The 22,745-nt window shown below is 40.4% G+C and overlaps 1 protein-coding gene across 4 annotated transcripts in view; it reads right to left on the reverse strand.

Annotated features, from left to right (window-relative positions):
* Positions 1–607: 607 nt before the first annotated feature.
* The window catches only part of HMGXB4 (HMG-box containing 4), a 39,627-nt gene continuing 17,489 nt past the window's right edge, over positions 608–22,745 (reverse strand). For all 4 annotated transcript variants that reach the window (XM_007975588.3, XM_007975589.3, XM_007975591.3 and 1 more), the window contains 6 exons: positions 12,696–12,777; positions 10,730–10,794; positions 9,021–9,126; positions 8,056–8,225; positions 3,622–3,744; positions 608–3,132 (listed from right to left, as the gene is read on the reverse strand). In XM_007975588.3, the coding sequence (XP_007973779.2) occupies positions 3,088–3,132; positions 3,622–3,744; positions 8,056–8,225; positions 9,021–9,126; positions 10,730–10,794; positions 12,696–12,777 (591 nt within the window). In that variant the 3' untranslated portion in view covers positions 608–3,087. The remainder of the gene's footprint in view (positions 3,133–3,621; positions 3,745–8,055; positions 8,226–9,020; positions 9,127–10,729; positions 10,795–12,695; positions 12,778–22,745) is intronic.

The following is a 22,745-nucleotide window of genomic DNA, read 5'->3' on the forward strand; positions in this document are numbered from 1 at the left end:
TTAATCATATTATTTCACTATTTATGACTTTTAACACCTTGTGTTTGCACTGAAATTTTTACCTTGAAAGGTCTTATCTCCATATATCCAATGTTCATATTATTAAAACATTCATGTCAGGCTGGCTGGCTGCAGGTCTAGAGACAGGGAAGTGACTTTAACACTGTTCTATAGATGGGACTTTGAAAGCCTATCAAGATTAAGTAACTCATCAACAGCATTACTGACTAAGCCAGGACAGTACTGAAACATATCATTTAGCACATGATTCAGATGCAACCCTTATATAAGATGAACGAAGATTTTCTTGATTTAGGCCAATACCATAATGCACATAGTTTTGTTTGCCAATAAATGGAGGTGCCGTTATCAGATTCACTACATTTGCAGTTTGCAAAAGAGAAAATGAGAGCCTCTACAATGTTAAAATTAATAGAAACAGAGTAAGGAGTATATTAGGAAAATGGCTAAGATTAGAAATTTAATCTCCATTGTGGGTTGATATTTTTCTTAAGAAAATAATGGTAGAATAGAGTGAAAAACAGGTTTCATAATTTCATAGCAACTATGATTATCATGATTAGGGAAAAGACAGCTGAGACTGGACTACAAATATTAAAAATGTGATTTTTAATAATATAAGTACAAAATTTTATTTCTTTATACAACTGTAATGGGATTTGGATCAAACCACTAGAATTTATTTAAAAAACAAAATAAAACAATGATATAAAAGCTGCAAGAAGGTCTGAATCCAAAGTTTTTCCTCTAATAGTACCAAATACCACAAGGTACAGATTATTATACAAATGTGTACAAATTTTAAATACAAATACAATAGGGCTGGGTTTCAAAGGAAAACAAACAAAAAGCAGGTCCTCATCAGGATTTCATTAATGTATATAAATGACAATGCTAGGATTAATGTCTTCCTGTACTATCCATGTCTTCTCCGCCCCTCCTAGATACCCTGTGTCAAACAGGAAACTTCCAGATGGAGAAGAGGCATGGTACAATGTTTTTTTTTTTTTTTTTGAGACGGAGTCTCGCTGTGTCGTCCAGGCTGGAGTGCAGTGGCTGGATCTCAGCTCACTGCAAGCTCCGCCTCCCGGGTTCACGCCATTCTCCTGCCTCAGCCTCCTGAGTAGCTGGGACTACAGGCGCCCACCACCTCGCCCGGCTAGTTTTTTTTTTTTTTTTTATTTTTTTAGTAGAGACGAGGTTTCACCGTGTTAGCCAGGATGGTCTCGATCTCCTGACCTCGTGATCCACCCGTCTCGGCCTCCCAAAGTGCTGGGATTACAGGCTTGAGCCACCGCGCCCGGCCCAATGTTCTAATACATGAAATCAAGTTAAGATTTCTGTTCCTCTTGATTTTGGTTCCCAAACAATCCTGTTTCTTTCTCTGTATTCCCAATTAAATCTCAAAACTGCTCTGAGCTGAGAAAGGGATTCAGCAGCCAGAATACCTTTAAGCAACATAGCCCTGTGACAACACTGGTGGGGAGAAGGGAAGAAATTAAATAGGATGCAGACGGGCTACACTGTCCCCGAAGATCTACTTTGATGCTGCAGTGCTGTCTAGGCCAGGAGAAGAAAGCACAGTTAGCTCAGAGCTTGGTGTTGGCAGAGAATCTCACACCAGATTTAAAAACCATCCTGAGGTGCTCAACTGTCTTCTTTCCAACTGGGAAGCAAAAGTCTGGTTCTCTGGAAATAAGGGCAGCTGGGGATGGTAACATTCCTCTTTATTTTACTTTCTAGACATTATTGAAGCCCATGAAGTTCTTTGTAAAGAATTAGAATCCTAACACAATGATTCATTTTTGAGGTAAAATACCTTAAAATGTAGATGATTCAGAGTTTTTGGAACAGATTAGGAGGAAGGAAGGAAAGAGGGAAGGAAGGAAGGAAAGAAAGAATGAAAGAAGGAAGGAAGGGAGGGAAGGAAGGAGAAATGACAAATCTGCATCTTCCACATGCTGTTGCTGGTGGAGGCTTTTGTTATTAAATTATATATACAGAAATTTACAGGATAAATTAAAATCTAAGAGATTTTAAAGAGTTAAATACACATAATTAAAATACACATTCACACACACATAAATAAACCTACAAGAGAGTGAGTTTTGTTCTGTTTTTGCAATTCACTTACATGTGGAATGCAGAACACTGTGTATCTGCCCGCCAGGGGAACCGATAAGATGAATCCAAAAATCATGCTGGGCAAAGTTTATCCATAACCACCAAGTAACTAAGCAGCACGGCTTGTGAGGACTTGGTGGTTAACTTCATGCCGCCAGTGAAAGACACTAGCTCTTAGTTCTGCATACTAAATATTCTGGGTTAGCTCAGAATGTATGGAGGTCAACTGATGGCACTGACAGCTTCACCCTCCAAGGTGTTTTTTGCTGCCAGGGCTCACAGAACTCCTTGGCCTCTGTTGAGGCCGCCAATGGTACCAATGATTACAATAAATTTTGAGACATGGACACCTATACAGTAGGAATTGGAATGAACCCCCTACTCAATTCACCTAAGCCACCTTCATAACTATAATGGGAACAAATTTTATCACCTCCCACCTAGGTCACTTCAAATTGAAAGGCTTTGAATTTTCAGTCAACTGGCATTTTCCCGTTATCTTTCCTATTACATATTTCAGACTAAGACAGGTAAGGCAAATGGTCAGTGATGGGTCTGGAGGTCCAACTGAGTTTGGAAAATAATCACATTTTAGCTGTCCATAAAGAGATGCGCTTGGCACCCAGAACAAGCCCCCAACCCCCAAGTTACATTAATTTTTAAGGCAGATTTATCCACCACAGGAGAAAAAAGAATCCCAAGCCTGTATTCATGCCAAACTTTCCTCTTGGCTAAACCTTTGCCATTTCATAAAATTATTAAAAGCAAAGTAGTTACAGTCCTATGTATATATTGTACATTATATATATATGTATATATGTATGTATAGATATAAAAATTTAAAACCTACACCCAGAGGCCAGTGAAGGAATCTGGAACAGTCATATATACACAAACCAGCAATGGTGTAGGATAAGGTTTCTGTCCCAGGATTCTTTGCTGTCACAGTCCAGGCATGATGTAAGCAATGTTGTCTAGTGTGTTTGACTGCAAAACAAAGAAAAATGTTCAACTGAAGAGTACTTTACCTTGGTTTCCTGACATGTTTCTTTGTTCAAGGAGAGAGATAAAAAAAATCAAATGGAGTTAGAAAAACAGGTGAGAATGAAGACGGCATCCTGTTGTTTGTTATGCTAGGAACTTTTCTGCTAACTTCTCCCATTAATCCTAGTAAAAAAGAGGGAGACAATTCCTGTACCGTCTTTGGGTGTAGAATAGCAAACAGGAAACACAGGAATTGCAGTACCTCAAGGGCTAGAATGCTTCTTTCTTCTATTTTGGTAAATGGCTTGTTTTCTAGTTTCAGTGAAAGCACAGCATGCATTTGATAATATAGCATCATGTTCCATGAGCTAACAGATAAAGGAAGCACTATGTGTCACAAAGCCTTATGAGCCTGTGTCTGACAGTGTTCATTAAGGCAGGGCATCTCTGATGCCCAATGGGTCTGACCCTAAAAATCCAGGGAAAACTCACCAAGACCTGTTTGGGACAGCCATTCAATTCAGGTAGTTGTGTGGTGAGACATGCCAAGGGGCCAAGGGCACAGATAATGGAATCCAGAAGCACTGACAAACTGCCAGACACAGCCACCATACCCTGAAAAGGAGAGGAGGTTGTTGCTTGAGTCACACTCCTGATGCTCTCTCTGTGTTCGGGCTGACTTCCTCACACAGTACTTTAAATCCTAGGCAGTTCTAATCTTACAATTCGAAACTTTATAGCAGAAATGGAAAGTTTACTCTGATAACTCTGTAAGTTGTTTAGAAAGAAAACTTTTACAACACATTCCCAGGTTTCCTTTCTATAATCCTAGCCCATCTTACCTTCTATGTGACCTTGGGGAGGTCAAATACTTAACTTCTGTCTCTTTAACAGGAATAGTAAAAAATGCTTTACTTACTCTGGAGAGCTGTTGGTAAGATTTGTGATTATGTATGCAAAGTGTATCTGTTATAAACTCCACAAATATAGCTCAGATGTGATTACTATGAGAATCCTACAACCCTTTGCAAAGTGTATCTGTTATAAACTCCACAAATATAGCTCAGATGTGATTACTATGAGAATCCTACAACCCTACATGTATGTAGCTTTTGATAGCTGATGATATAATTTTTCTAGGTTGAGTTGTTCACTCTCAAAGAGAGGTGAATTTGGTTCAAATTTTAACATTTTATGTAATTCATATTGTCTATATATTTGTGATTCAAAGAGATAAGAAAGACTGTTGCTACTGCCCAGTTCTTGTATAATCTGCTTTAACTAGAAGCACTGTGAGGATACGTCATGTTGGGAAGCAGCACAGCAGAGTGCTTAAGAAAATGAGCTCTGGATTCAAGACTGCCCGGGTCCAGATCCTGGCTCCACTACTCACTGTTTTGTACCTGGGCAAGTTGCTTACTATGCTGCGCCTGTAAAATACTAACAGCATCTGCAGCAGATGGGATTGAGATAATAGATATAATATACTTGGGATGGTGCTTAATACATGGTTAAGTACTCAAAAAATATCAGTAATTATGACTATTATTAACATCTTGATCTTCAAAATTGCATTTCTGGCTGTCTTTTGGGTCTCTCCTTTTGGATATTTCTCCATCTCAACATGCTGTAAAGAAGAATAACCTTCCCATCCAAATCTAGCCCTCCTTTTAGCAACCATTTCTCTGCCAGAGTCACCACCATTCACATAACTGCCCAGTTTCAAGGCCTAGCCATCAATGACTCTTCCTTTCCCTCATCCTCCTTGTCAACATCTCCCCTCTACACGTTCTGAGGGCAGCAGTACACTAAGAGGTTAAGAATCTGGACCTTGAGGTCACATTCCAAATTCAAGTCTCTGCTTTACCACTTAGGGGCTGAACTCTAGAGAAAGTGACTTCACCTCTTCAAGTCTTTTTATTCTTCTGTAAAATAGGGGGAACAAAAATTCTGTCTTACAAAGCTGCAGTGTGAATTAAATGATGTAATTCATATTAAGCACTCTGAACCAAAGTTGGGTAAGCATTCAATAAAATGTTAATATATAGGGAAGATAATATCTAAAACCCCAAAAATGTAAGTAATTAGCAATATTATTCCATTACCTTTGCCCTATAGTTATTTATAGCTAATTTATCTTTGTCACATCTAGACTTGGATTATTGTTATAACTTCTCCCCAATTCTGGTCTCTTTTCACTTCCAATCTAAAATAAAAGATATTCTCAGAGAAAAGTAAATGAGAGCCCTGATCTCATCCCTTTCCACTCTAAAAACCCCTGTAGTTCCCCAACAGTAAAGTATACACACTTCAGAATGTCTATGAAGTCCCTCTGCAATTTGGGTTCTAGCCTTAACTTTCTTACGAGATATATACATGTGTATTTTTTAATTTTAATTTTTTTTGAGACAGGGTCTCACTCTGTTGCCCAGGCTGGATGGTGGATGGAGTGCAGCGGTGTGATCTCGGCTCACTGCAACCTCCACCTCCCGGCTGAAGCAATTCTCCTGCCTCAGCCTCACAAGTAGCTAGGATTACAGGTGTGCACCATCACGACTGGCGAATTTTTGTATTTTTAGTAGAGACAGGGTTCTGCCATGTTGGCCAGGCGGGTCTCAAAACTGTTGGCCTCAAGTGATCCTCTCATTTTGGCTCCTAAAGTGCTGGGATTACAGGCATGAGCCAGAGTGCTCAGCCTCTAGCCTTAATTATCTAACTTATGCATTGTATGTTCTAGTTTTACTGCTAAAATGATGAACATTAATTTACTGTTGAACATATTATTTTGATAATTATATGTCCATTATGATGTACATTAAAAAAATAGAATATAACCCTTGAGATGTCATGAATGTCATATAAAAGCATAGATAAGTTTATTTAAATAAAACTGTAAAGTAAATAATAGTGTAAGTGGTATGTGGAAATTGTAAAATTACAGGGATCTATGCAAATGATTAAATTCAGGCCAAAAGTGGATTAGAGGGAGAATGGGGAAAAATTGCTAATGGGTACAGGGTTTCTTTTAGGGGTAGTAATATGTTTTGGAATGAAATAGTAGTGATTCACAATTCTGTGAATATACTAAAAATCACTAAATTCTGCACTTTAAAGGGGTGACCTTTGTGCTTACTAAACTAAATGGAAATATCTGGGAAAATTCAGAATATGCTTAAAACAAACCGTTTTTACTTCTTATGAAATTAAGAATGATTAAATATGAAAAATAAGTAAGGTCACAGAATATTTCTTCTGGAAATACCTATATCCATTCAGATATCGAGACTATATGAAAGTGCTGAAGTTCTTTTGACTCCTGCTAAATTTTTTAGAAACTAGCCAAAGAATTTAGATACAGCTTCAGCTCTTGTGGCCTTTGGCATTTTATTTGTTGAATAATTCAGTTTCCACACTGAAGCAAGTGATTAGTTTTACATTCCTACACTAATTTCTTAGCTTAAAAATGGCTTTAGTAGCTTAGACTGGCTTCTTTGCTGAAATGTCTTACTATAACTTGGTAGAAAGCGGAACTACTATACTATTGAGTTAGCTAAGGGGACAGTATAGTTAGAAATTGAATATGATGATAGAAACAAAACACAACAGCTGTGCAGGTTAAGTGATTTTGAAATCGAAGCTTAAAAGGACAAAAATCTCCCTAGGGCACATAGCACTGTATAATTTAAGCGCAGAGTACTGGAGAGCTGGGTACTTAACTTCTCCATTTGCTACCTATTTTCAAAATAGAAGAACTCTTAATCTCCTATACAATTGAATCTATTCAAGACTTTGCTGGAAATGCACAGAAAAATGCAAAGTCTCTTAGAAGTAGATAGAAGTAATCAAAACTGCTATGGAATTTGTACTTATCGTTTTTCTTGCCTTTTTGTTTTTGTTTTTTTAAAAGAGATAGGGTCTTGCTCTGTCACTCAAGCTGGAATGCAGTGCAGCAATAATAGCTTACAGCCTTTGAGCTCCTGGGCTGAAGCAATCCATCTGCCTTAGCCTTCCGAGTAGCTGGGTCTACAGGTGTGCACCACTATACCTGGCTAATTTTTAAATTTTTTGTAGAAATGGGGTCTCGCTATGTTGCCCAGGCTGCTCTCCAACTCCTGGCCTCAAGCAATCCTCCTGCCTCAGTCTCCCAAATTGCTAGGATTACATACATGGTCCACCGTGCCCAGCCGCCACTGCATTTCTTCTTTTTTTTTCTTTGTGATGGAGTCTCACTCTGTCACCCAGGCTGGAATACAGTAGTGCGATCTCGACTCACTGCAACCTCCACCTCCCAGGTTCAAGCGATTCTCCTGCCTCAGCCTCCTGAGTAGCTGGGACCACAGGTGCACATCACCACGCCTGGCTAATTTTTGTATTTTTAGTAGAGACAGGGTTTCACTATATTGGCCAGGCTGGTCTCGAACTCCTGACCTTGTGATCCGCCAGCCTCGGCCTCCCAAAGTGCTGGGATTACAGGCATGAGCCACCATGCCCAGCCCCATTTTTATTTCTTTTAAATTTTTTGAATGTATGTATTTTTTGAGATGGAGTCTCACTATGCTTGCCAGGCTGGTCTTGAACTCCTGGCCTTAAGCGATTCTCCCAGCTAGGCCTCCCAAATTAGGATTACAGGTGTGAGCCACTGCGCCCAGTCTCCACTGCATTTTAAAAAAATAAAAGTAAGTTACAGGGTATTCCAATTTCTTTTTGTGCCATTGTTTCAATAGGATATCATTAGTGAAACTTTGAGAGCTAATAGGTAGACTGAATATCTCTATAGATATTTCTGTTATCATTATATCTTCTGATATACCTGAGTACCTGGCATAATTTAGCATAAAGTAGATGCTCAATATACGTATGTAAAATGAGTGAATGAATCCAAATTATATGGGAAACTGTAGTCACGCTGCTGATAGTTGTATTCACCTCAGTTTCCTGCAGACGGTGTCCAATGAGGCTTAGGGACTCTCCCAACAGCTGAAGATGAGCAGCAACATCAATGGGCTCTGTCTCAGGGGCTTTGGCTGGTGAGGCTGGTAAGAGCATGGTGGTGGGTGGGGATTTCTTCTGGGGTGACAGTACTCCTACAGAAGAGGCTGAGAACAGAGCAATGAGGCAGACAGGTAAAACTTGCCTACAGCCTTGAACAACACAAAATTGTTCTTCCTGATTTTCCCTTTTTATGAACTATACCAGGCATTAGCAAAATTGCGGCCTGTGGGCTAAATTCAGTCCATGGTCTCCTTTTTTTTTTTTTACGGCCTGTGAGCTAAGAATAGTTTTACATTCTTAAAGGGTTATAGAAAAACAAAGAATATGTGACAGAGAATGTGAGAATGCATACAGCACACAAGGCCTATAATATTTACTCTCTGGACCTATTTTTTTTTTTTTTTTTGAGATGAAGTTTTGCTCTTGTTGCCCAGGCTGGAGTGCAATGGCACGATCTCAGCTCACCACAACCTCCACCTCCCGGGTTCAAGCAATTCTCCTGCTTTGGCCTCCCTGGTAGCTGGGATTACAGGTATGCGCCACCATGCCTGGCTAATTTTGTATTTTCAGTAGAAATAGGGTTTCTCCATGTTGGTTAGGCTGGTCTCGAACTCCCAACCTCAGGTGATCCACCCACCTTGGCCTCCCAAAGTGCTGGGATTACAGGCAGGAGCCACTGCGCCTGGTCTACTCTCTGGACCTTTAAAGCAAAAGTTTGCTGACTTCTGATTTACATTTTCTAAATTTGAACATCTCTTTTTGGTAGCCTGTAACATTCAGTAATAATACCTGGGAATCAAGGTCCACTTCTAATATTGCAAGCTTTTTTCCCAGTTTCTTAGCAAGGAAGCAAAATTCACATGCTTTAGAGAAAAGCAGGATGGGGATGTGGTCACTACCTTTGACTTTCATGGAACCTTCTGAGCTGGATGCTTTCCTTTTCACAGTTGTGGCTTCTGCTTTGTTCTGTTTGTGCTGCAGATACTGAGCTTTTTGCTTCCAAATCTGCAATCACATCAGTGAACATTAAATTAAAATAAATTTAAAAGGACAAAAAAGTAAAAGGAAAAGCAGTTATGAAAGAACAAAATGGAGAAAAGAAAGGCAATAGTAGGAGGCAGGCAAACAGAGGGTTAATGCTAACTTTTAAGCTGGGGGTCACTGAACTGACTTCAGACAGCTGACTACATTAATATCTTTTTTTTTTTTTTTTGAGACGGAGTCTCGCTCTGTCGCCCAGGCTGGAGTGCAGTGGCCGATCTCAGCTCACTGCAAGCTCCGCCTCCCGGGTTTACGCCATTCTTCTGCCTCAGCCTCCCGAGTAGCTGGGACTACAGGCGCCCGCCACCTCGCCCGGCTAGTTTTTTTTTTTGTATTTTTTAGTAGAGACGGGGTTTCACCATGTTAGCCAGGATGGTCTTGATCTCCTGACCTCGTGATCCACCCGTCTCGGCCTCCCAAAGTGCTGGGATTACAGGCTTGAGCCACCGTGCCCGGCCTACATTAATATCTTAGTAGAGGACTATAAACATTCCTCAATGCTAATGGTCAAATCTTGGCACTGATTTTTAGATCACTGTAAGTTGAAATGTAAAATCACAGATTAAACATCTGGTTCAATATAATGTCTCTGTGGTTCTTCTAATCTGCTGGTTGGCAATACCAACACAACAGCAGGATGACAATAACATGGAAAACAAAAACTAAGGATAATCTATCTGGGTGAAAAATAGTTGTTCATCTAGATGACATATTGCTCCTATATGACCTTCATATCATAAGTCTCAATGATTCAGATATGACTGTTTTTTTGTTTTTTTTTGAGATGGAGTTTTGCTCTTGTTGCCCAAGCTGGAGTACAATGGCGAGATCTTGGCTCACTGCAACCTCTGCCTCCGTGGTTCAAGCGATTCTCCTGCCTCAGCCTCGCGAGTAGCTGGGATTACAGGCATGCACCACCAAGCCGGGCTAATTTTTTGTATTTTTAGTAGAAACAGGGTTTCGCCATGTTGGCCAGGCTAGTCTCAAACTCCTGACCTCAGGTGATCCACCTGCCTCAGGCTCCCAAAGTGCTGGAATTACAGGTGTGAGCCACCATGCCCAGTCCAGATATGACTGTTTATCAGTGTCTTACTAGCTTCTTGACAGTAGGGTACATTATTTGGTAATGGTTGATGAGGATAATGACCTTGAACCTGGTTACCTAGTAAGCACATTCTCATGTTTTTATTGTCTGCAGTGACTGCTAAGTGGATAACTTTCCTCAGTTCTCAGACCATGACTGATTACTAGGTGTTTTCAGTAAAGGGCTCTGATTTTATAATTTAACACTTTAGTTATGCCTCAACTTAGATCATCTTTTGGCTCAAATGTAACACTGTTGGAAAAAACTAGACTAGGTTAGAAAAGACAGCCTTGCTATAGCTAAATCCCCATGTACAGTGAACTGGCACTAACAGTGTTAATCTCCTCTGCTAAACCATTTTCTATTGATTTGTAATTTTCTTCACTATTTTCAGTGCTGTCTGGCTGGCTGGTCTATGGAAGAATTAGGTATTTTGGAAGGCAAGAAGCACTGAAAAATACGTTTGTAAGAAAGTGTACTTACCAGTTTGTCTTTTTCCGGCAATTGCTTCCACACCTCAGCCAGTTTTTTACTAAGTTCCCCAAAATCTGGCATAAAAAAGTAAAACACTCAATACAGTAAAGGGTTAGCTATTAACAAAACAGAAGATTGGTGAGAGCAAAAACTGTGAAAAGGGTTTTGAAGGTCAGATTTAAATATTCCAAGATTCTTTGAGAAAACCAACCCCAATCCCATTGCTTTTAATTTTTTTCTATAGGGAAGGGGATGTTTTGATGGTCACAAGACAGTCTCAACTCCTAACCCATCTACTCCCTAGGGATTTATTCCTTAAGCATCTTTCTAGTGTCTTTTTTTGAGACTGAGTCTGGCTCTGTTGCTCAGGTTGGAGTGCAGTGGTGTGATAATAGCTCACAGCAGCCTTAACCACCTGGGCTCAAACCACCCTCTCACCTCTACCCCCCAAGTAGCTGGGACCACAGGCACGGGCTACTACACCTAGCTAATTTTTAAAATTTATTTATTTATTTATTTTTTGAGATGGAGTCTCGCTCTGTCGCCCAGGCTGGAGTGAAGTGGAGTGATCTTGACTCACTGCAACTTCCGCCTCCTGGGTTCAAGTGATTCTTCTGCCTCAGCCTCCGGAGTAGCTGGGATTACAGGTGTGCACCAAAATGCTCGGCTAATTTTTGTATTTTTAGTAGAGACAGGGTTTCACCATGTTGGCCAGGCTGGTCTTGAACTCCTGACCTCATGTAATCCACCCACCTCGGCCTCCCAAAGTGTTGGGATTACAGGCATGAGCCACTGTGACCGGCTATTTTTTAAAATTATTATTTGTAGAGATGAGGTCTCATTATGTTGCCCAAGTTGGTCTCAAACTCCTGGGCTCCAGCAATTCTCCGACTTCAGCCTCCCGAAGTGCTGAGATTATAGGCATGAGCCACTGCATCCTCCCTCTGGTGTCTTTAATTTGATCCCACAATACAAGGCCTATCAACTTAGGTTAAAAAATATGTGTAGAATTTGAAAAAAGATGTTAGGTTTTTACCAAATTTCTGAACAATTAGAACCAAAGAAGGATTTCCCTAGAGCAGCTCAGAAGCAATCCTCTAGATGTGTAATCTTACCCTTCCACTGTATAACAGTTTTATGCTTTATAAAGCATATTCATGTGTGCCTCACTGCGGTCTTTTGGAGTTGGTAGGGCAGCGATTTTACACATTAGCCAAATGAAATCTGAAGCGGTTAAGTGACATGTGTCTCACCTCATTAACTTCTAATACAGAGACAAATACAGATGGTCCCTGACTTATGATGGTTTGACTTTTGATTTTTCCATATGTACTCAGTAAAAACTGTACTTCTAGTACCCACACAACCATTCTGTTTTTCACTTTCAGTACAGTATTCAATACATTACACAAGATACTCAACACTTTATTATAAAACAGGCTTTGTGTTAAATGACTTTGCTCAAGTGTAGGCAAATGTTAAGTGTCCTGAGCACATTTAAGGCCCACCTTAAATGTGTTCTGTAGGCTAGGTGTATTAAATGCATTTTTGACTTACAGTATTTTCAACTTTCAATGGGTTTATCGGGATGTAACACTATTGTAACTTGAAGAGCATCTTTACAACAATATAATACAAGACATCTCATTATAACTTTATATCCGAGGGCAGTTTAAGGAAAAGGCCAATTGTAGAATCTTGGAAATAAACAATTGTATATTTTTGTGCATTTATGTATGTGCTTTATAACATTTATTTTTATGTAGTTTCCCACCTTATCAGTTTAAGAGATATGTATAGAAAGTTCATCTCTTTTACAGATGAGGTAAACTAAGGCAAAATCTAAAGTGATTTGCAGAGCTGAGGAAAGAAACAAGATTATCTATGCTCTAATGCTACAGGAAGAAGAAATTAACTGCACTGCTTCAAGATATAAATGGAAAGCAAAAGCGCTACAGATCAGCAAAGTTCTTACCTATACCTGGATGGTCAGCCACAATGGTCACGCGATACTCTTTACAGAACACCTGGTAGGCCGACATGTTCTTCTTTTTTGGCTAGTGCCACATAGAAGATACAACAGGGTAGGACTTGATTAGAACCCAAGTTTAGTAACCCTGAATCCACAGTAACAAAATAGAAGGCTACCTAAACTTTTTCATCAAGGGAAGAGTTCCAAACTACTAACCAGCTTTCCTAAAGAGGATAGTAATTTTTTTTTTTTTTTTTTTTTTGAGATGGAGTCTTGCTCTGTTGCCCAGGCTGGAGTGCAGTGGCGCAATCTTGGCTCACTGTAACCTCCCCTCCTGGGTTTAAGTGATTCTTCTGCCTCAGCCTTCCAAGTAGCTGAGATTACAGGTGCCCACCACCACGCCCGGCTGATTTTTATATTTTTACTAGAGATGGGGTTTTACCATGTTGGCCAGGCTGTTCTCAAACTCCTGACCTCAGGTGATGCGCCCACCTCGGCCTCCCAAAGTGCTGGGATTACAGGCGTGAGCCACCGTGCCTGGCCAGGAAAATACATTTTTAATCCATGTTACTTACCACTCAGAGATGAACATCAGTTTTAATTTTAGTAGGTAAAAACCACATGCTAAATTATTTGTAAAGACCTTCCTTCTCCCTATATACAATCCCATGTTACATATTTCTTTCAGAATTCAGTGTTAAGAAAATCTTTATCACTCCTGGGGTATCTATTTTTCTCATCTTTGAAAATCTGAACCATGTAATTTCCTTTTAAACTCTGGAGCCAGAAACGCAAGAGCCAAATCTATGTTCTTCTTGCTTCTCTGGTTTTGATTTCTAATCTTGTAATTTCCATCATCCTGCTTTTATTGTCATTTGTAGCTTCTCATTATTGGACTATTCACATTCTTTGGGTTCAAAGTAAGAAGCGAATAAATAACTGAAGACAATTCTTTGGTAGTCACTGTCAGATGAAATGTCTTCACTTCAACAAACTGCTCTGTACTACCTGAGGCATGTTTGTTCTTCACTATATTCTGACCCAATGCCAAAAGGAATATATGATTTTTGAGAAACAAAATCAAATTATTTTTAAAGTCAGTTCAATAAGAGACATATAAAACAGACGATATTTTTATGCATTCCATTTTACAATTACACATGGTCTAAGGGGAAAAAGTTAAGTTTTTTCTATCTAGAAAGAGACATGCAATTAGATTCATCTATCCAAATTTCTCATTGTAAGGATGGGAAAAAATAAAGTCAGAGAAATTGTAACTTGCTGAGGATACCATCACTAAGCTAGTAGTAACACTAGACCCTGGCAGTTATAACCACAACCCAGGTAGCCCTGACTTTCAGGGTTATGGGCCCAAGAAAGAATATATGTTGCTCCCTTACAGAAAAAGTTAGCTATTTAAAGTAAAGAAAGGGTTATCACTTAATAATCTTAATCTAACAAACAAATATTTTCAGTATGGCTTTCCGCAAAAACTTATCTGGAAGCATCAAAATGTGATTCTCAGTCTTTCATCTATTCCTAGTCCTTTCTGGCCCTACAGTTATTAAAATGACATGAATGTGGCCAGGCGCGGTGGTTCATGCCTGTAATCCCAATATTTTGGGAGGCCGAGGCAGGCGGATCACGAGGTCAGGAGATCAAGACCATCCTGGCTAACATGGTGAAACCTCGTCTCTACTAAAAATACAAAAAATTAGCCGGCCTGGTAGTGGGCGCCTGTAGTCCCAGCTACTCGGGGGGCTGAGGCAGGAGAATGGTGTGAACCCAGCAGGTGGAGCTTGCAGTGAGCCAAGATTGCGCCGCTGCACACCAGCCTGGGCAACAGAGTGAGACTCCGCTTGAAAAAAAAAAAAAAAAAAAAATGGGCCGGGCGCGGTGGCTCAAGCCTGTAATCCCAGCACTTTGGGAGGCCGAGACGGGCGGATCACGAGGTCAGGAGATCGAGACCATCCTGGCTAACCTGGTGAAACCTCGTCTCTACTAAAAAATACAAAAAACTAGCCGGGCGAGGTGGCGGGCGCCTGTAGTCCCAGCTACTCAGGAGGCTGAGGCAGGAGAATGGCGGGAACCCGGGAGGCGGAGGTTGCAGTGAGCTGAGATCCAGCCACTGTACTCCAGTCTGGGCGACAGAGCGAGACTCCGTCTCAAAAAAAAAAAAAAAAAAAAAAAAAAAAAAAAAATGACATGAGTGTTTGGTGCTTTCAACGCCCTTGGGAGCTTTTGTTAGCCTTAACAGTGAGATTTTGGGACGAAAACTAAACTAGTCACACAGTCCTGTCTCATAACTTCAGAGTTGTATCTTGCTTTAAACAAAGCTCAGTCGTGCAGTCTGCCTAGCTGCCTTAGTTCTTCATGTTGTTCCCACAAAATAACGACCCTCAAAGGACAAAGACTGACTGAGGCTGATGGCAGTAAAAAGCTCATGTGATGACGCTGACTTTAATTCCAAAAGCTATTCTGAAATCATTTGATGAATGGAAATATTCCTAGAACACTTTCCAAGGTAACTGCTTTGAATGAGATTGCACTTATTTGAGATAAAATTTGTGGTCTGTTTGTTAAATTTCATACTAATCTTTTAATCATGGCTTATCTATATGCCTGACATTTACTAGAATACATGATGGAAGAATAATTTGTGGAAGTCTATACGCTGCCAAATCTTTCCCAACTGTACAATCAATCTCACTACTAAATACTGAGAACATTAGAAAATATACATGCTTGATTTCATAGATTTCATAGCTTGTTTGGCCATATTATAAAACTTACAAGGAAGGCATTTAACAACGTTTTCTCAAACACAATATAATACTGTAAAAGGTTAATATTCCTATTCTATAAGGCTATCCGTGGCTGACACACTAATCACAATTCTTGGCTAATATACCATAGATTCAAATTCACATACTGAAGAAAAAGGTTTCCTTCATAACTCTTACAAAGGATTTTATTCAATTATGTAGAAAACAGATTAGCGTTTATTGAGTACCTGTGCTGGGTGGTGGTATAGCAAGTAGTTAGGAGGATAAGCTTTTGAAGACTAGATCTAATTATAAGGAAGTTAAGCTGCATAAAATAGTGGAAAACACATGAAATTTACAGTTTGAAGACCCACAATCTTGTCTCAGCTTCCCCATATACTAATTATTTGATCCTGAATAAAACACATGGGAAGTGGACAGCTTTTCTAATAAGTGATATTAAAAGTATTTCAATGGCAATTAAGGAAAAGCAGAGACTAAGATTTCAAAGGTAGTAGAAAAAAAGTAACCCATTAAAGTATTCTACTATTCATGTATTAATATTTACTGAGTAGCCATATGTGCCAGACACTGGGAATACAGATAAGGATCAGATGCAGAATCTAACAAATGAGGCAGTTAAATATGTCATTGTAATAAAACACAGTGCTATTATAGGGAAAGCATTTGGTACTATGGGAACATGTAGTAGGAGTGCATTCCCAAGTTAGGGAGTCAAAGAAAGCCTTCTGGAGGAAGTGACATTTAATCTAAACCAGAAAGATGGGTAGAAGTAGGCAGATGAAGGGTGGTTAAGAGTGTTCTAGGCAGAGGAAACAACATGGGGGCACATTTATCAAAGAAGAGAGAGGTAAGAGACGATGTTAGAGAAGCAGGCAGAGCCCATCAACTGAGGCCATGTAACCCATATTAAAATGTATGGATTCTGTCTGGAAGAAGCCATTCAAGTATTTTAAGCAGGAAGTTACATAGTCAGGGTTACACTTAACGACTATGGAGAACAAACTGGAGAAGAACAAGAGCAAAGGCAGGAAGACCAATCAGGAGGCTGCTGCAGGAGTGCGGGGAAGGGATGAATGATGATGACCCACAATCAAGACAGTGGGTTGGGAGAAAAGCAAATAAACTGGGAAGGAGGAAGATGTGACAGGATTTATTAGAGATAGTGTGGCAAAAATGGCTTTGAAGACCAGCAAATCTGCGTTAGAATCCTGACCATGCTATTTACTAGTTACGTGAATTGCTTCATTTTCCTGACATTTCGTTTCCCTACAAGTAAAACTTGGATAACACCATTTAACTCAAAGGTGGGAATTACTCCATTGGTGTGTGGCACTTCAGTAGGTACTCAATGTTATTTCTGTGGCAAGCAGAAGTATAAGATGGCCCCCAAGACCCCTTCTCCTGGGTTTGCATTCCCGTAAGGGTGGGCAAGACATGGTCATGTCATGTTATATGGCTAGGGGATTGTGCAGATGCACTTAAGGTCTCTAGTGAGTTGACTCTGAGTTAGTCAAAAGGGAGATTATCCTGACTGGGCCTGACCGTAGCAGGTGAGCACATAAAAGAGACAAGAAGCCCAGCGAGCTGTTTCGAAGACATCAACTGATACTAAAGTTTATATGAAGAGGCCACAGACCTAGAATGGACAACACAGTATTGAAGAAGAACAAAGTCGGAGGACTGACACTACCCTACTTCAATATTACTACGAAGCTACAATAACCAAGACAGTGTGGCACTGGCGAAAGAATACACAAATACATCAATGGAACAGAATAGAGGGCCTAGAAAAAAGCTACCTAAATAAAGTCAACGAATCTTTGACAAAGGAGCAAGGACAATACAATGAAGAAAAGACAGTATTTCAACAAAAGATGCTGGGACAATTGGATATCCACATGCCAAAAAAAAAAAAAAAAAAAAAAGGAATCTAGACACAGACCTTATCCCCTTCACAAATTAACTCAAAATAAGTCTCAGACCTAAATGTAAAGTACAAAACTATAAAACTCCCAGATGGTAACACAGGAGATGATCTTGAGCTTGGCAATTACCTTCCAGAAATAGAAACCAAAGACATAATCCATGAAAGAAGGTACTGATAAACTGGGGTTCATTAAAATTAAAAACTTCTGCCAGGCGCAGTCGCTCACACCTGTAATCCCAGCACTTTGGGAGGCCAAGGCGGGCGGATCATGAGGTCAGGAAATCGAGACCATCCTGGCGAACACAGTGAAACCCCGTCTCTACTAAAAATACAAAAAATTAGCTGGGCGAGGTGGCGGCGCCTGTAGTCCCAGCAACTCAGGAGGCTGAGGCAGGAGAATGGCAGGAACCCGGGAGGCGGAGCTTGCAGTGAGCGGAGATCATACCACTGCACTCCAGCCTGGGTGACAGATCCGTCTCAAAAAAAAAAAAAAAAAAATCAAAAACTTCTGCTCTGCAAAAGACACTTAAGAAAATGAAAAGACAATCCACAGACTGAGAGAAAATATTTACAAGGGGCATAGCTGATAAAGAACTATTATCCAAAAATCTCTTTTTTTTAAGACAAGATCTCACTCTGTCATGCAGGCTGGAGTGCAGTGGTGTGATCATAGTCCCCGGCTTCAGCCTCTTGAGTAGTTAAGACTACGAGTATGTGCCACCATGCCTGACTTTTTTTTTGTTTTTTTGTAGAGATGCAGTCTTGCTGTGTTGCCACAGTGAGACTCCAACTCTACAAAAAATTAAAAAATTAGCTGGTGTGGTGGTGTGTGCTTGTAGCCCCAGCCACTCAGGAGGCCGAGGTGGGATAATCGAATGAGCTCAGGAGTTCAAGGCTGTAGTGAGCTAGGATTGTACCTCTGCACTCCAGCCTGGGTGACAGAGTAAGACCCCATCTTAAAAAAAATAATAACATTAAAAAAATACAGAAAATGTAAAAGCCCCAGACCCCAGGTGGTGGTTTGGAAGGGGCTTAATGACATTTCTTGGGTAGACTTTTCAGTCACTCATTCTTTGAGGCAAGAAATATTGAAGGTATTGGGAACTCAATGGCAAATGAGACAGACCAAGATCCTTGTCCGAATGGGGCTGAGATCCCATGGTACAGCCACTCTGGAAAACAGTTTGGTGGTTCTCAGAAAACTAAATGTTCTTAACATATAATCCATCAGCTGTGCTCCTTGGTATTCACCCAAAGGAGGTGAAAACTGATGTCCACACAAAAACCTGCACTTGGAAGTTTATAGCAGCTTCATTCATAATTGCCAAAACTTGACAGCAACCAAGACGTCCTACAATCAGTGAATGAATAAACTGTAGTACTATATCTAGACAATGGAATATTATTCAGTGCTAAAAGGAAAAAAAGAAAGGTGTTGAGCCATGGAAAGACATGGAGGGAATTTAAGTACATATTAGTAAGTGCAAGAAGCCAATCTGAAAAGGCCAGATACTGTATGATTCCAACTATGTGGCATTCTGGAAAAGGCAAAACTATGGAGACAGGACAAAGTTCAGTGGCTGCCAGGGAGGTAATGAATAGGTGACCACAGGATTTTTAGAGCAGTGAAAATACTCTGCCTGACACTGTAATGGCAGATACATGTCATGATACATTTGTCCAAACCCATAGAATGGACAACACCAGGAGGGAGCCCCAGTGTAAACTATGGACTCTGGGTGATAATAATGTGTCAGTGTAGGTTCATCAGTTGTAACAAATGTACTAGTCTGGTGGGGGACGCTGATAGTGTGGAAGGCCGTGCACGTGTGGGATGGGGGATATATGGGTTATCTCTGTACTTTCCTCTCAATTTTGTTGTTAACCTAAAGCTGCTGCTGCTGCAAAAAAATAAAATCTTAAAAGAGTTTCCTGAAAAAATTTCACATGAATAGAAAAAACACTGGCTGGGCGCGGTGGCTCACACCTGTAATCCCAGCACTTTGGGAGGCCAAGGCGGGTGGATCACCTGAGGTCAGCAGTTCAAGACCAGCCTGGCCAACATGGTGAAACCCCATCTCTTCTAAAAACAGAAAACTTAGCCAGGCATGGTGGCATGTGCCTGTAGTCCCAGCTACTCGGGAGGCTGAGGCACGAGAATCACTTGAACCTGGGAGGCGGAGGTTGCAGTGAGCTGAGATGGTGCCCTTGCACTCCAGTCTGGGCAACATGAGTAAAAGTGTCTCAAAACAAAAACAAAAACAAAACAAGAAAAAACCCCACATCAAACCAACATTAAGAAACACAGAAACAAAGTGAGAGAAGAAGGCACGACAGTCTCTAACTGGTCTCGAATTTTTAGAAAACAAATTGCCATGAGTTCTACAACTATAAGGGACTGAAAGTGGCCAACAACTTGAATGAACTTGAGCCTTGGATGAGAACCCAGCTCTAGTGGACACCTTGACTTCAGTCTTGTGAGACCCTGAGCAGAGAACCCAGTTGAGTCCTCCAGGAGGACTTTGATCTACACAACTGTGAGATAGCAAATGGATATTGTTTTAAACTGCTAAGCTTGTGATAATTTGTTATGCCACAAGAGAAAACTAGTATGAATTCTTTCCTATTCCCTATGCATTTTCCAAAATAGCACTTGTGGCACCCAAAAAGCCAACACAAGCTTTTTAAAAATTAAAAATTGTGGTGAAGGAGGATAGGGTGAAATCATTTGACCTTGATCAGACAAATAGCATCAAGCCCTTTAATTTTTCACTGAAATAGCAAACCAAACTAAAAATACTAAATTTTAGTATTCTTCTGGTGAAGCCAGTTCTGTTTAGAGATGATAAAGCAGTATATTGTGGGTGCTGGATCTCATTTATTAATTTAGTACCAGCTTTTTATTTCCTAATGTCTTAAGTGTTTTAAAGATCCTCTCTTTCAAATCCTCCTTTATTGGGCCTAAGATACAATGGAGAGGCACCACATGCACACCCAAACACATACACACGCTAGCACATGAGTTCATGTAAGGGGTACTCATGGCCATTTGGCGGGGTGTGGGTTAATTAGTCTGGGTGTTCCACCTGCCACTCATTCCACTCTAAGAACCTATACCTGGAGTGAGTGGGACAGGAGATATAAATCTATTCTCCCCAGATAGTTTCTGTGTCTCTCTCAGTGTGGGCAACTCACTACACAAGTGTGATTCTGATGTTTGTAGCTAAGGTAATTTAAAAAATGAAATAAAATCGTGGTTCCTGAACAAGGCCAATGACTTCATCTGGTGGTGGAGAGAAAAATCTAGCTGCACTAGAATGACATTCTGTTGAACTGAGACTCTGTCAGCCTTCAATGTGGAGCCTTCCTAAAGGATTTTCAAGGGAAACTCTGACTACTTACACTGTTCGCTTTACAAGCTGACTTAAAACCTAACCGCTACGTAAGATGCAACTCTACTTTGTGGACCTAAAGTTCAGATTTCAAACTTAAGGGTTAAAAATTTTCCATGGCACATTTTTATGAATTAAAAATATATAAATAAAGGATGATCTCTATAAATGCAAAACATTTCCATGAGATTCCAAATGCAAGGTCAGTAATTTCACTCTAAATTTTCTCATGAAAGAAAACATACAGGATGGCAAGTAGATTACAGCTGGGATACACAGAAGCTTCTTTAATGAATAAATTGTTAGTATTTTAAAACCTTGGATACTTTATTATTAGTAGCAAATTACTTCCAACAAGTCCACTTAACTACATGTGACTCATGAGGTTACCGTTTTTACTGCCAGGATCTCCTTTTAAATATTTGATGAGCACTTTGGGAGGCCGAGACGGGCGGATCACGAGGTCAGGAGATCAAGACCATCCTGGCTAATACGGTGAAACCCCGTCTCTACTAAAAATACAAAAAACTAGCCGGGCGAGGTGGCGGGCACCTGTAGTCCCAGCTACTCCGGAGGCTGAGGCAGGAGAATGGCGTAAACCCGGGAGGCGGAGCTTGCAGTGAGCTGAGATCCGGCCACTGCAGTCCAGCCCGGGCTACAGAGCAAGACTCCGTCTCAAAAAAAAAAAAAAAAAAAAAAAAAAAAAATATTTGATGAGGTATGTCACAGTATCAAGAATATTCAAAAAGCAACTTCTTTTTAAGCAACAGGGTCTCCTATGTCACCCAGGATGGAGTGCGGTGGCTCATTATGGCTCACTGCAGCCCTGAATGGGTTTAAGCGATCTTCCTGCCTTGGCCTCCCAAAACTCTGCGATTACAGGTGTGTGCCACTGCTCCTGGCCCAAAATGCAACTTCTTAATGCTCTTTATAAAGTGTCCTGCTTAACTCTTTTGGGTCATAGAACTCCAAGAACCTGATGAAAAATCTCTCCTCATAACTCTAGTTTAAGATCCTGTTTTAAAGAATACAATATTTCGGAGTTAAAGCACAATACTGCTTATGATTCTTAAAGGTGAAATTTGGTGGCTGGGTGCGGTAGCTCATGCCTGTAATCCCGGCACTTTGGGAGGCCGAGGAGGGCAGATCACCTGAGGTTAGGAGTTCAAGACCAGCCTGGCCAAGGTGTTGAAACCATTTCCACTAAAAAGACAAAAATTAGCTGGGTGTGGTGGCCAGCACCTGTAATTCCAGCTACCTGGGAGGGTGAGGCAGGAGAATCACTTAAACCCGGGAGGCGGAGGTTGTAGTGAGCTGAGATCGCACCACTGCACTACAGCCTGGGCGACAAGAACAAAACTCCATCTCAAAAAACAAAAAACAAAGAAAGAAAAGAAAGAAAAGAAAAGGAAGAAAGAAAGGAAGAAAGAAAGAAAAAAATTTGGTGATGTTAATACTACGTAGGAGCCACTGTTATAAGACATTTACCCATAGAAATTCCCTTAAACATCATAACAACCCTATGAAGTAAGTTCCATCATTCCTGCCAGTGTAAAAATGAAGAAACTGAGATCCAGCCTCACAACTCCATGGAGCGGCAGGGCAACTAAACACAGACAGCCTGACTTCGGAGCCTGGACTTCTAACCATTTTACCACCTGATGCTCTTCTGAACTAACTCGACTGACACAGCCAAATCTGATCTGGCTAAAAGGAAAACTAGCAGATAAGTAAGGTTTCCATGCCAAAGTTTTAATTTAACTACATTGAATGAAAATCTTTCCACATGTACTCTATACTTCCGCTATCTCTCATACCACATCAATGAATATAATTTAACCACTTTCTGTATATTGAAATGAGCATGGCTCTTGTAGTCAGAAAAACCTGGGTTCTAATTCCTGTTCTGCCACTAACAGGTATGTCCTGGGGCATGCTATTTCAT

This window comes from Chlorocebus sabaeus, chromosome 19 (assembly GCF_047675955.1).
Source record: "Chlorocebus sabaeus isolate Y175 chromosome 19, mChlSab1.0.hap1, whole genome shotgun sequence".
Classification (NCBI taxonomy): Eukaryota; Metazoa; Chordata; class Mammalia; order Primates; family Cercopithecidae; genus Chlorocebus; species Chlorocebus sabaeus.